Source organism: Ascidiella aspersa, chromosome 1 (assembly GCF_963924565.1).
Source record: "Ascidiella aspersa chromosome 1, kaAscAspe10.2, whole genome shotgun sequence".
Taxonomy (NCBI): Eukaryota; Metazoa; Chordata; class Ascidiacea; order Phlebobranchia; family Ascidiidae; genus Ascidiella; species Ascidiella aspersa.
The window spans coordinates 15,176,214-15,189,164 of record NC_139447.1 but is presented as its reverse complement, the minus strand read 5'-3'; the positions used below and the strand labels follow the sequence as shown (position 1 = coordinate 15,189,164).

The 12,951-nt window shown below is 37.2% G+C and overlaps 1 protein-coding gene across 1 annotated transcript; it reads left to right on the top strand.

The window, feature by feature from the left end:
• Window positions 1-2,131: 2,131 nt before the first annotated feature.
• LOC146167993 (coiled-coil domain-containing protein 154-like) lies at window positions 2,132-12,399 on the top strand. The gene is made up of 17 exons (XM_083389073.1): window positions 2,132-2,499; window positions 2,873-2,969; window positions 3,792-4,010; window positions 4,223-4,396; window positions 4,653-4,792; window positions 5,141-5,243; window positions 5,892-6,038; window positions 6,536-6,693; window positions 7,077-7,220; window positions 7,324-7,504; window positions 8,512-8,610; window positions 8,689-8,824; window positions 9,442-9,677; window positions 10,050-10,267; window positions 10,666-10,879; window positions 11,282-11,597; window positions 12,095-12,399. Exons 1-17 carry the CDS (start codon window positions 2,267-2,269, stop codon window positions 12,265-12,267), a joined length of 2,988 nt encoding a protein of 995 aa, XP_083245199.1. The 5' UTR covers window positions 2,132-2,266; the 3' UTR covers window positions 12,268-12,399.
• Window positions 12,400-12,951: the final 552 nt, after the last annotated feature.

The window sequence follows — 12,951 nt, the reverse complement described above, 5'->3', positions numbered from 1 at the left end:
AAGTTGGTAAACTCTGTTTTAGACTTATGCTCCTAACACGACTACGTTTTCAGGCAAACTGAGTGGAGCATTTAAATTGCACAACTGGTAGTTATGCCCTTTCGCACCTTAACAACATATTTAACGACCCGATATTTTTTTAAGGAGAATTAAAAACAACATGGTTAAAAAAATTACTCAAACATTTAAATCATACTTCATGCAAACTGCATTGACTGTACAGAAGCTGTCCATTGACTTTTAGCATTATAAATCAATTATGAGGATGCGTACCAGCAATTAAAAAAAATGTTGCACAGATCCCTGGAAACTTCCTCACGGACCCGTTCTTTTTTGCCTAACAGGAAAAAACACATCCATGTAAAACAGGAGCGTATTCAGTGGTGAATCGGTTCTTAAAAGTAAAAAAAATTGCAGAATTAAAAAGTATAATGAGAATATATTCCTAATTTGAAAATAATATTTATCAAAAATTACATACGAAAGTCTTTTACACAAACATTTCATACAAAGTAAACGATTACATGGCGAAACACAATCTACGATAACAACAGTGATTTTCAACCTGGTCCACAGGCCGGGTTGTAATGACTTAAGTCAATGACCTAAATTGAGTGCACTTAAGTCACTGTTTACAAGCGACTCGACTTTAAGTAATTTGTGTAAAAAAATGACTTGACTTGACTTATGTCTTTTGAGCAAATGTCTTGACTTAACTTTGATTTTCTGCAAAGACTTGTGTTGAAGTGTTTTCATTAAGCATTTTTTTATAAAATTTGGCTATATATTTTAAATGTTCTACAAAAAACAATTTGCTAGCTATAAGTTGCATTTTTTGTTATTTTTAAGTCGAGTTATTTCTCGTAATCGAGCTAGTTTATCAAATAACGTTTACTTTTGATGCGAGAGCTTAACTTGCAATTGACTGCCAAATGTGGATCTTATGGCTCAGTTGCTTGACCCGGGTTGTTTAATAGATAACCTACTGTACGACTTGTACGTCTTAGCCTCACACGTATAGCTGTGTTATGTACGAACAGAATTCAGCTTACTTTGTTTACGGAGTTCTCGTGAGCTGAAAAAATCGGTGTGTTACTCTTATAGTTAAAACTTTTTGTTTTATTCAGTTTTTTATTTGTTCGTCATGGAAGACGATTTTAAATAAAATTCCGTTGGAGCGATATTTCAGTTGCGTTCCAAATATTTTGTTGAAGAACAATAGACTGTTGTGGTCTAGGTCATATTAAAAGAAGAAAAAAATGTATGTGTTAGTCATATTCTACTATTGTGTCCACGACAAACTAATATGGATAAAGATTCTACACTACAGTGATAAGCACCCCTGTTTCACGTTAATGTTAATTCTCTAGTTGACTTTGTGTTCGAGTAAAGTATACTTTTAATGACTTTTAGTGAAAAGCTTTACACTGTCCGAGGCATTTAAGAGCCTTATACCTAGGGACCGCTTAAATTTTTGTGATTTAATAGTAGATAAACGACGTTTTACCCTAAAAAGACACCTTAAACATTTATATTTCAGCGTCTCAGATGTTGGCTGTATCTAAGGCAATAAAAAGCATCTTTGTTAAACATTAATTTTTCGTGCGACGAAAGACAGTAAATCTCGACAAATGTAAACTTAATTATCTATCCTACAGAGCGTAATGTGCTTAAGGTTAATAACAGAAGCAAATGAGAAAAAACGAATTTTAAATGCAGAATAGGTAGTCCACCATCCATATGAAAATTTAAGCTCTTGTCGTCATTACTTGCTAACGAAGTCACCCACGCGAGTTGAGAACTGAAAAGCAGTGGCACTTATAGAGCACACTCCATATCAAGAGGGCATCTGTGAATTTAGCTCAGTGCAGCCCGCCAGTCAAGTTTTAAAAATAACAATCTTACGTTTTCACTAACTTAAAACTAAAATAACTTATGAGCTTGGCGTTAGATCGTTTGTGTGGCTTTATAAATTGTCACACGTCCCTCCGAGCTTTTTTAAGGGTAAACAAACGTTGCTTCTGTATCATGTTTCTACAAAAAGGCAACGAATCAATTTCGTTACCTATCAGGTTACTTTCATTGGGCTGAGGCTTTATCTCGTTATATATGTGGTTTAGTAGAGAGAGCACTTAACGTAATTAGGAATAGTACGGTTCTAGTGTAATGGACTGACAACATTTTTACAGCATCTAGAGTTCAAATATTTTGAAACTGTGACATCACAAATGATAACTAGATTAGTTTTGTTTCAAGTGAAACGTCAATGAGTGCCGCAAGAATGGATGGTCAGCCTTATGGCAGGCACAGGTTGGCAGTACTGCCTGGACTTTCTAGCTCTAAGTCACCAAGCGTAATCGGTGATAAGGAATATGGAACTACTTTGGCAACTGTTGGTGAACAAGCTACCAACAGAAACCTTATTCCGCTGTCCGCTACCAATTCAAAGCAACGGATTCCTCAGTTGTGGAATGGGACTAATTCTTTTACTGAAATACGGTATTTTCTTACACTTTGTAACTGTACTTTAACATTCAACTCTAAATATGTTTTATAAATATACTTTTTAAACTAAGGTTGCAAACAGAACAAAATTAAAAACAAGTATGATCTATATTCTATATAATTCTAACTCTACTGAAAAAATAAAACAATACGTTTTTTTAATTTGTTTTTAGGACTTAATAAATTACAAGAGAAACTCACTTTGTAGGATAGGTCAAGGCTGTAGTCGTCAACAGGCCCACGATTCACACCATTTTTTTTTTTTTTTTAAATTAAATAGAAGTCTCTGTTATTCAACACGGCGATTTACTAAAATATACATTTTTAAATAATTTTGCCTGCATTAATTGTGATATTTTTGCATTAGGTCACGCGATAGTGATGGGAGTGTTGGCGCTCACATTCAAGCTGTGGTCAATCGCGTTGCAATGCTTGAAGAGGCCAACAAAGCACTTCTCGAGGAGGTAGCGTACGCTAGTATTTTTTTATTTTGTTTAGAAAAACAGTGGCCGACGAGTGTGTCGTTACAATAAAAAACACTACCAGCTGCTTTTGCGTTTACCGGTAGCAGTATAACTTTAATTGATCCACGTTAACGTTCTTTTCGATGAAAAAGGCATATATACCTACTGTAGATTTCGTTTAACGACTACGGCTCGCTAGAAAACCTTGTCGAAGGGGTATTTTTATTATATTCCCGTTGTTATTCCCGTCTTGTATTTAGTTATGACACCCACAGCGGATTTCATTTTTCGTAGAACTAAATATACGCACAATATTTACACTTTTCTTTGCGCAACTTGTTTAGTCCAAACTAGGGTTGGCCGCATCACACCTCAGTTTCTGGCAATCTTAGACCACCCTCGTGCAAACCAACCGACAATTATTAGAATTATCTGAACTTGAAAAATGTTTTAGTGGCAGTCGCGGCACACTTTATTAAAAATTTGCATTATAAGAAATTTTGTGCCATGCGCAAGCCAATGGGTAAATACTAAATATTATCTGTTCATTTATTGGGTAGTATACAAAAAATTCCCACATGGTTGCTTTTATGCAGGGGTGAAAGTAAAATAGTTTTCTTACCTGAACAATGAAAAAATTTCTTACCGGAACGCATAGAAAGTTTTTAGAGATGACGTCACAAATTTACGTCATAACTGTGCGTCTAAAAACTAAAAAGTAACCTTTCGAAAACATAAAGTTATGTACTACACAAATATGCAACAAAAACTGACCGAGAGATCATATATTGATATTTTAATTGGTGGTGTTATATACAACAGATGTACCGGTTACAAAGCAATGTTCGCGCCTCAGAATTGAGCAAGAAAGAAACTGTAAAAGAAGAAAAGCAAAATCAACGCGAACTTATGGAAACCATTCGTTCGAGTAATGATGTCATCAGTCAGCTGACGTCTCGATTGCGTATAGCTGAAGAAAAATTGCACCGAGAAAAGGCAAACGTACAGACCCTTAATTCACACTCAAAGAAACTTGAGCAGGTGACGAATGGTTGTAAATTATTTTAAACGATTAACTGTTACAAGGAAAAAACAACTGTTGGTGAAATAACTGATATAATCTTACGCTATTCGCAACGATTTGAAACTCTCTATTCCAACATATATATGTAAGTTTATTAAAGTAAAAGTTTGAGATACAGTGAAATTTTAATACTGAATCTTATATTCCAAACATTCTCTTTTGCGATTAGATTCTTCTGAACGTCCAGAGGGAGTCAGACAGTCAGCGCGACACACAAACGTCACATGTGGCTGAATTACGTCATCGAATCGACGACATCTCGCGCAAATGGGAAAAGAGCGACCAAACCTCCGAGAACATCGTCGACGAATTTCACCAGCTAAAGAATAGGGTAGAAATGCAGGTATCCCAACAATTTTCCAACATTGTCAAACAATACACTTTAACAAATGTAAATAAAGACCCGTTTATACTACAGCTACACTGAGCTGAGCAAAGCGTAATTTGTATTTAAATTCTACTGTTTAGAGCTTTTCACGCTTTGCAAAACTCAAACCCAGTGCAGCTATACAAAAACGTTACGTTTTGAAGCGCTTTTCACGCCCAGCTCAGCTAAGAGCAGCTGATGTGTAAATGAGCCTTAAGGCTTAATTGTGTAGGCCATGGAGTTTGCACATCTTCAAAGCGAGACAAAGCAGAAATCGAAACGGATGGAAGATGAAATGAGACAGTCGCTTCAACAAGGACGCATGCAGAAGGACACTACGAGTATTGCTGAACAAAACAACCTTCAACTTCGGTGAGTTTTGCAACGTTCGCTTGTGATTATCAAACACTTTTTTTTTTTTTTTTTTTTTGTGAGGCCGACTTTCATTGATTTCGTAATTTACCATCCTAACAATAAATTCTGGTGTGCTAATTGTTACTAGCCACAATACTTACGATAAAGTGTCGTAGAAAGCATTATCATAAGTAAAATTATTTTACCTTTCCTTGATAACACATGCTTCTCCATGTACAAAAGTAACTTTTCAAAGAATGCAATATAGACGCCGCCTTTAAATCTAATAGAATTTGGCATTTTAATTTCGTTATTTGGTCAAACAAAATTAACACGTACAACTGCTGATTCTAACTATTTTGCAAGGCATTTACTGGAGTCTCGTCTGGCCGAAACACGCGACGCCCTTACAGAAATGCGAAGTCGGATTACTCAGACTGAGTCCGACGGACGGTCACAAGTCCAACAGGTATACGATAAAATAGATTTTTATGTAACTCACGTTCATATAACACACCAGACCTGGAAACTGACGTCCTCAAGTGGGGGTCGCCAAACCACAGCCCGTGGCCCGCGACGTTTATTTAATAAAGATATGGTAGAGTTGAAACTTTGTCAAAAGCAATTTCAAACGATTTTTTTCATTCAATTTTAAAATGAACAATCATTTATTAATACTTACTACTCTTTTTGTTACATGTAGTTATTAAAATTTTATTCTTTTAATAATAATCAATTTAATAAAAGTAGAAACAAATTTATGTTCGGCCAAGTTTGGTGACCACTGTCTTAACGGGATCTATATAAAAAAAAATGGGTCTATTTTGTCGGTCGTAATCTATAGATATTGTATGAATCCTGTAGGTTTCGTTCAATTTATGTGATAATTAAATGATTTTGTAATGATAGCCATCCTGTCTGTGAAGTATTTTCTGCACCAGGTATATATACATTTTCTGTCCAAACCCCTTTAAGTCTGTTTTTAGGTTAATACGTATAAAGCAGTTAAAATTAATCATTTGTTTGAGTCCAAACAATGTTTTCGGCATACGTATGTGCTGCGATGGTTAACCTTTACCCAGTTATTCCCTTTAACCCGACCTTGCGTGGTTTTCAGTTGACGTTGAAGCTGTCCGAGCAACAGACCGCAATCAACGACCTGGCGCACAAACGACAAGAGGAACTCCACTCCATCGAGAAATCGCGGCAGGATCACGATCACTCCGAGGCCAGCGAGAGGCTGAAACTACACAATAAGATCAAGGTGAGTCGCACCACTTGCGCTTGTCAGCTCTTTAGTTAAACCTATAACGTATAACGTACTCCTGCAATTGTGTTTTTGTGCAACGCTAAATCGATCTCCGAAAAAACAATACCAGTATGGCCGAAAAAATGACCTACGTTTTCTGAAAACGTTGAATATTTTACGTACATAAGTTAAAGCTTACTGTCCGTTTGCCTGAACTGAGAGTGGTTTATTCGAAGTTGCGCCTATCACCAGAATACGACTATTCCATTAGCGACTTAGTAAAGTTATTTCGTGGCTTTGTTTGTTTGGAATACATGCTTAGCCTCAGGCATGTTGTGACTTGCTCTTAACGATAGTGACTGATTTACTTAAAAAAATAAAAATGAAGCCATTGGAACACTTTATTTCGCGCAGGGCGACGGCCCATCCAGCATTTCGTAAAATTGTTTAACACCGTATCAATTGAGTGTTTATTACAATAATACATTTTTCCACATTCCTGTTTTGATCAGACGGCAGTGGAAGAAATGAGCGACAAGCTCCTACAAAAAGAAGTCCGACTCCGTGAAGAAGCGGTAAAGAAGTTCATCGACGTGGAAAAGCTCCTGCAGCGGGAGGAGGCCGCAAGAGTCGATTTCGAAAAGCGGCTCAGAGAAGAGACGGAAAACAGGTAAATGTGTTTTGCGTCGATCTCAATAGAAAAATGTTGTGGGCGCTGGTTTAGAATCCTACCTCAGCATTGAAACAATTATTAAAGCAACGCACAATATTTGGGTTAGGGTGTCGTTTAGTGTTTGGATGAGGGTGGACAAAGTATTATTATTTAATAATATTGCCTAATCTACTCAAACCCAAACGTACCCTAAACCAAATAATATCCGTTGTGGTAGGATTCTAGCCCAGCGCCAGGTTGTGTTCCCAAAAATACCGCTCTATTTTAATAACAATCTATTACTTATATATAATGTTTTTGAACTTAAAAAAATTAAAATAAGAAAATAAAAAAAATAAATTTTAAAGAGAGGTCCATAAATGAGTCACGTCGATTTAAAGGTGGAATCTGCAGCAAAAGATATACCTGGAAGAGATGCAGGCATTGAAGGAAATGCGGCGGACCGAGCGATCTAAGCAAGCCTCCAATCAGAGAAACGTTGAGGAGGGTTTTCATCATCTCGAGAAAAAGTTTTCTAACGATCGGTATAATTGCTTTATAAGTGTGACATCGTTAGCTTCAATAGAAATATCATCACATGTCAAATGTTTAATAAACATATCAGACAATAAGGTTTATTTTCAATAGAAAAGCACTTGAGAAGGTTTTGCTCGCTGAGATCAGGAAACGCGAAGAACAGTCGATCCGTGTGGTTTCGCAGATAGGTGGCGTGCAAGATCAGCTACGGATCGCCCTTTCCAGCCTCCAGCAAGCCATTGGTGGACTTCAGTTTCAGGTCGGCAAGGACAAGGACAAAACTTTAGCTGAGGTACGTATACACATGTTTTCATCAATTAGTATTTCATCTTGGTTTGCATTTGTTTCCATAAACCAGCGGTTCTCAAACTCTTTGAGCTTGCGGAACACTTGAAAAATTAAAATAATTAGCGGCACAGTTTCTACAAACAACAATATTACAACTCGACAACTGCTTCAAATAGACGACAGGTTAATTTGTGATAAACCTTATTATCATAAGTTGTCTAATGCAGGGTTTCCCAAACTGTGGTCCGCGGCGACTGCACAGGTGGTCCGTGGCGATATGACAAGAAAATAAAAAGTCACACATATACGTTGTGCAGTACGCACCATGTCAAAAAAATTGCCGCAGTTATTCACAATTAATGATTTCGAAAGCTTTTGTTATCCAGTATCGCAAATGTTACTTGTTGTGCCTTTGTTGTACTCAAAAAGTTGTTTACGAAAAATTCTCATATTCCTCGTCTATGACATAATAATATATTGTTATCTCCATTCGGAATGGCTGTTTTGTTGAGATTATTCCAGCCGTTTTCCTGCGCTACACAAAAGTCTGTCAGACGAAGCAGATAAAAGCAATCGGATCGTACCCATTGATGTTGTCAGTTTTGTAAATAAATAAACTTCGGTTTTATTTATTTTTTGCTTTGTATTGCGGTCCGCGAAAAAACAGATTCACCAATTGTGGTCCGTGGTTCCAAAAAGTTTGGGAAACCCTGGTCTAATGGATAGTGTGTGTTGTTGCATTAAAGTCTCGTATGCTTGCGTGCATGCCTATTTGTAATACGAATAACTTATTTTCCCAACATACAAAAAGTTGCTGATGGTCACACTTAAGAATCTCTTGAGGCACACTAGTTTATAAACCACTGCTATAAACATATGCTTCGAAAATATAAACATCGTTTTCAAGTAAAATTTAAACGATAGGCAACAACTAATAATATATTTTGTTCCTGAATGTATTTTACCGACGGTCCCACGTAAATTCTTTCATGATTAGTTTATATGTTGAAGATTAAGACTCGTTTTGCGGAAGAAGAGAAAAAGTTTTCCCTGGCAGTATCTGATGTTGGCACCAGACTAGCTGCAATAACAGTCCGCATGACGCAGCAGGTTAGACTGCCTTTATTTATTGGAAGGTCTGAAGTGATATATCTAACTCCTGAAATTAATATATTTGACTTTATATAGGAAGAGACATACGAGGCGAAAATGAGTGAATTTCAGTCAAAAGTTCGCGAAGAGCACAATGAGCTGGTGCATAGCGCCGCCGAGTGGAGAGAAACCCTCAATAAAGATATAAACATTTTACAGGATGCGTTGAGAGGTATAAAGCCCCATCATGCAGCTTTATGAACATTATTCAGCCTTTGATTAAATGTTTTTTCTGTTAAAGATTTTACTAAGAAACTTAATAAAATTAAAAATAATAAAAAAATAGGGTTTTGTTGAACGTTAATTTTTTTATTATTTTGTACTATATATATTTTTTTTGTATAATACTACGACAAAGCTTTGTGTCCGGACTTATCTACCGTGTTTTGTTACGTCCCTCATTTACATACCGCTTCCCTCTGGGCCGTGTTTTATTAGTGGCTTTCTGGGGCCACTTCACGTATCATGATTCTTATTTTTTTTACTTTAGTGGTTGGCGTTAAACGCAGCTTGTCTCTGTCCATGTCAGTCTTGGGTGTATTTTATTTATTTTACGTTTTATTATTTTAATATTTTTTTACTCTTTTATACAGATAAACTAATGATGCCATTTATTTATATAGCGAAGTGAAAATTTACATTAAAAGTTTTAGACCTTGCTAACTGATTTTTGTTCGAAGCGGTGCGCTTCTCAAGCCATTAAATTCGTTTAATTTTGTAGTTTACCACAAATAGATGGTTAACAATGCCCCAACATTGCTAAAAAATTGAAATAAACTTTGAAATTAGAGCTTCCACAAGATTTGAGGGAGACCCAGGAACGTCTTGATCTTCTCAAGAGTGATTCCGAGACGAAGTCAGTCATGCAGAACGAGTTGCGCATGAAAGAGCACGACGTCACCAAGAAGCAGTTGCAGCAGGTGACTCAGCGAATCGACGAGCATGACACGGCAGCAATCGAGGAAAGAAACCGGCACGAAAAAGTACATCGGGACTTAATTGAAGCGCAGGGGAAAATAGCTCAGGTAATGACATATAAAATATATTTGTGGTAAACGATTTTTTTTAGCTTAATATACCAGCTTTCATTTCTTATCAGTTCTATGTCTTATTCGGCTACGAGCAAATGTGGCCATTCTTTTATTTCGTAGCCAATGATAAATAAAAACTAAAAAAATCTGTCAAGAACCCCTAAAATCGAACGTACAATCAAAGCAATACATTTTCTTTTTTTAGACTTTTTCTATGTTTGAAAAAAATCAACACATTAAGATGTTCATTCACAAACAAATTCTACTGAGGGCACCAAGCCTATATTTTACCGTATAAATATTTAGAGCGGACAAGAGAAGAATGAAAGTTTTATTATAAGACTATTATTACTCAAATATGTTAAGGTTGAGCGCTTTCTCAACGACGCGCGATCAGGACTTAACATCCGGCTCAACTCTGAGACCAAGATGCGTCTGGAGGAGACCAGTTCTATCAAGCGTGACCTGGCGCGTCTCAAAGTTGACGTACAGCCATTGCTATGGCAACAGAGCAACCAAAGTCACCAGTTCATCAAAGATCCCACCTCTATCCTGAACGAATGGGGAATTTACCAATGCGCCAGGTAATAGAACGTTTAAATCGCTTCCATTACGAGTTGCGACACATTTGTTTACTGTTTGGACATTTGGTTTCTGTTTTCAAATACGTTTAAAAAACCTAATTTGGTCAGTATTGTATAATAAAAGGAAAGTCTTTTTATTAAAAAGATACAAAAAAGCAAAAGTCTTTTTATTAAAGGATACAAAAAAAGTAAAAGTATTTTCATAAAAAAAATATAAAAAGAAAGGTCTTTTTAACAAAAAGTTTAAAAAAAAACTAATAGTGCATGTTGTATAGAAAAAAAAACCTCAAACTGAAACCTTGAACGTTTTACATTCTCTTTTGTTTGTTTTTCTCAAGAGTTTAAAATAAACCCAAGTATGCCTTAATTTTATCGGGAATTGTACGTCATTTGCCCAGGTGGTACGATATCAAGATGCGTTGGTTGAGGTTGCTCGACCGCAGGAAGCAGAGAACTCTAAGACCCAAACCCCGCGCGACGTCGCCCCCGCTCACCCCCGCATCTATCCACAGCGTCAAACCGAAAAGTCCCCCACAAACCCCAGGTCCAAACGACGTCGTCGAAGCGAGCGCTGGAAATCGGCAATCTCGAATTGAAAGTGATAACCTCGATGTAAGTATGATTTATACTATTTTTGTTTTAGTTTTAAAATTGTTGCAAGGTGAATTAAAGTATTTCAGGATCAAATTTCCAAATCGCTTAGTTTGTTTGTCTTAGAGCACCACACAAGGATTCTAATGCAGAATAATATGCGTTTTAAATTTAAAATCGGCATTTTAATCTCGGTGTGTTTATCATATACGCACCAACCTCATCAAAACCACGATAAATACAAGTTTCCATTCGCAATTAGGTGTGCAAACGATTTTCTTTAGGTCAGTCGTAGACTGCATCACTTTGCATGGTTTTATAAAAATAAACAAGGACAAAAAAGCTTGTAAAATTAAGTTGACAAAGATTCTATATCAATTTACGCTTAGAGCGTTTTTAACCAGCATTTAATTCAATGTTCAGCGAAACGTGCCCGGTTCAGCCAGATCTCGTCCGGACACTCGCGAAACTTCCGACGATCCTTTGGATGTGGAGGAGGTGATCGGGGAAGTCTCTGATGAAGGGGATGAAGAGAGGCAGCGTCTGTCGTCCGCGCCATCACCACAACCAGCCTGGTACAACAAGGATCGGCTGGAAGTTGAAGGACAGGATGGGCGCTCGGATGACGGGGAAGAATCTTTTGGAGAAGAAACAGATCCGGAGCTGGATGCTGTTAGAACTGACCGCTCCGACGATGAGTCAGAGGAAACGAAGAGAGTCGCTGAACAACCCAACACAGGTTGTAATCAAGCTCTAGACTGCAATCTATAGTTATGAACATGACGTCTATACGTATTTATAACGTGCTTAGGGTTTTTCATTTTCATTTTTTTATAATGTTTTCTACTTTGTATAACAAGGCTATACTTGATTGCTCCGGCCGCCGACCACAGCCTTCATCCAGAAATTTGAATTATTGAGCTTAAATCACAGCAGTTATCCCGTTTATTAAAAAACAAATCACAGAAATATGAAAACACGTTTTCCCGCACAAAATGTAAAACAAAACAAAAACATGTTGTATTTAAAATATTTTAGGACCTGAACAAAACTTTCGTATAATTTATAGTTATGTGTCTTAACTATTTTTAGTTGCTCTGATGTAGACCTATCGAAGCGATTAACAACGAAAAGTTGTTAGGTGTTGCCTCGCTTGTTAATCCGGCAAACTATAACTTGTACTTTAAAATACGTTACGATTTACAAATAAACTAAACTTCACCAATGTTCGGCAAGGTTCAAAGCGCCAGTCACGACCAAGAAGCAAGCAAAACACACCTAGTCCTGCTGCACGAGTGCCACCTGGCGGTAGCGGTGGAAAAAGAAAAGCATCCACTACTAGTCGCACAAAGGCATTCGGATCCACTTCCGGTGGAACAGCCTATGACATGGAAGGAAGGAAGAACTAGTTAAACCGGCCTTTATTTCAATATTTCTGTACTTTGTATTTCGAGATGTGTTTATATCGTTCAAAACATTTTTGTATGTATATTTTCCATCATATATATTTTTATATCATTTTAACTGTGAGTTTTTTTGTACCTTTTTGTATTTTACAAAATAAATTTTGTACATTGATATTTTTGGGTTGCAGATACGATCTGGCCAACCACGCTCGTGGTAGTTTTTCATATTATTTTGTGCGTGCCCGTGGTCTAAAGCCCCTTGACCGAGTGAGTGCTCAGCTGTTTAGCCAAACATCCGACAAACAAAGGCGACAAGCGTTCGACCACGCCTGCGCGCCTTCCTATAACACGACGACACTCAAATGGCGACCGATTCGGAAAAGAGCTTTTCAATATCAGTTTTCTAGCGTCATTACCTCAGCCATTATGTACTGGGCGGTGTGGGGCCCTCCAGATGTTAAGGGTCTGCTCCAAGTGTCCTCTCGGGGCGCGGACTAAGCTAGCAACGCTCACGGCCCAGTCACAGTCGTCACTATATGGCCGAAACGCTATTTACATTATTACTTGTTATTGTGACAAAAGGCGCGGTGTTTTGGTTGTCAAGAATAGATGCAAAAACCTATAAGAGTTTAGGTCGTGAAAGGGCAATTTTTGTACAATAAAACTATATTTTGGTAATTAGAAAAA

Excerpts from the sequence above, each read along its gene's own strand:
- LOC146167993 (XM_083389073.1), top strand. The coding sequence starts at position 2,267 with ATGAGTGCCGCAAGAATGGATGGTCAGCCTTATGGCAGGCACAGGTTG. Across the intron at positions 4,011-4,222 it reads ACTCAAAGAAACTTGAGCAG|ATTCTTCTGAACGTCCAGAG; the intron begins GTGACGAATGGT and ends TTTTGCGATTAG. Across the intron at positions 4,793-5,140 it reads CAAAACAACCTTCAACTTCG|GCATTTACTGGAGTCTCGTC; the intron begins GTGAGTTTTGCA and ends CTATTTTGCAAG.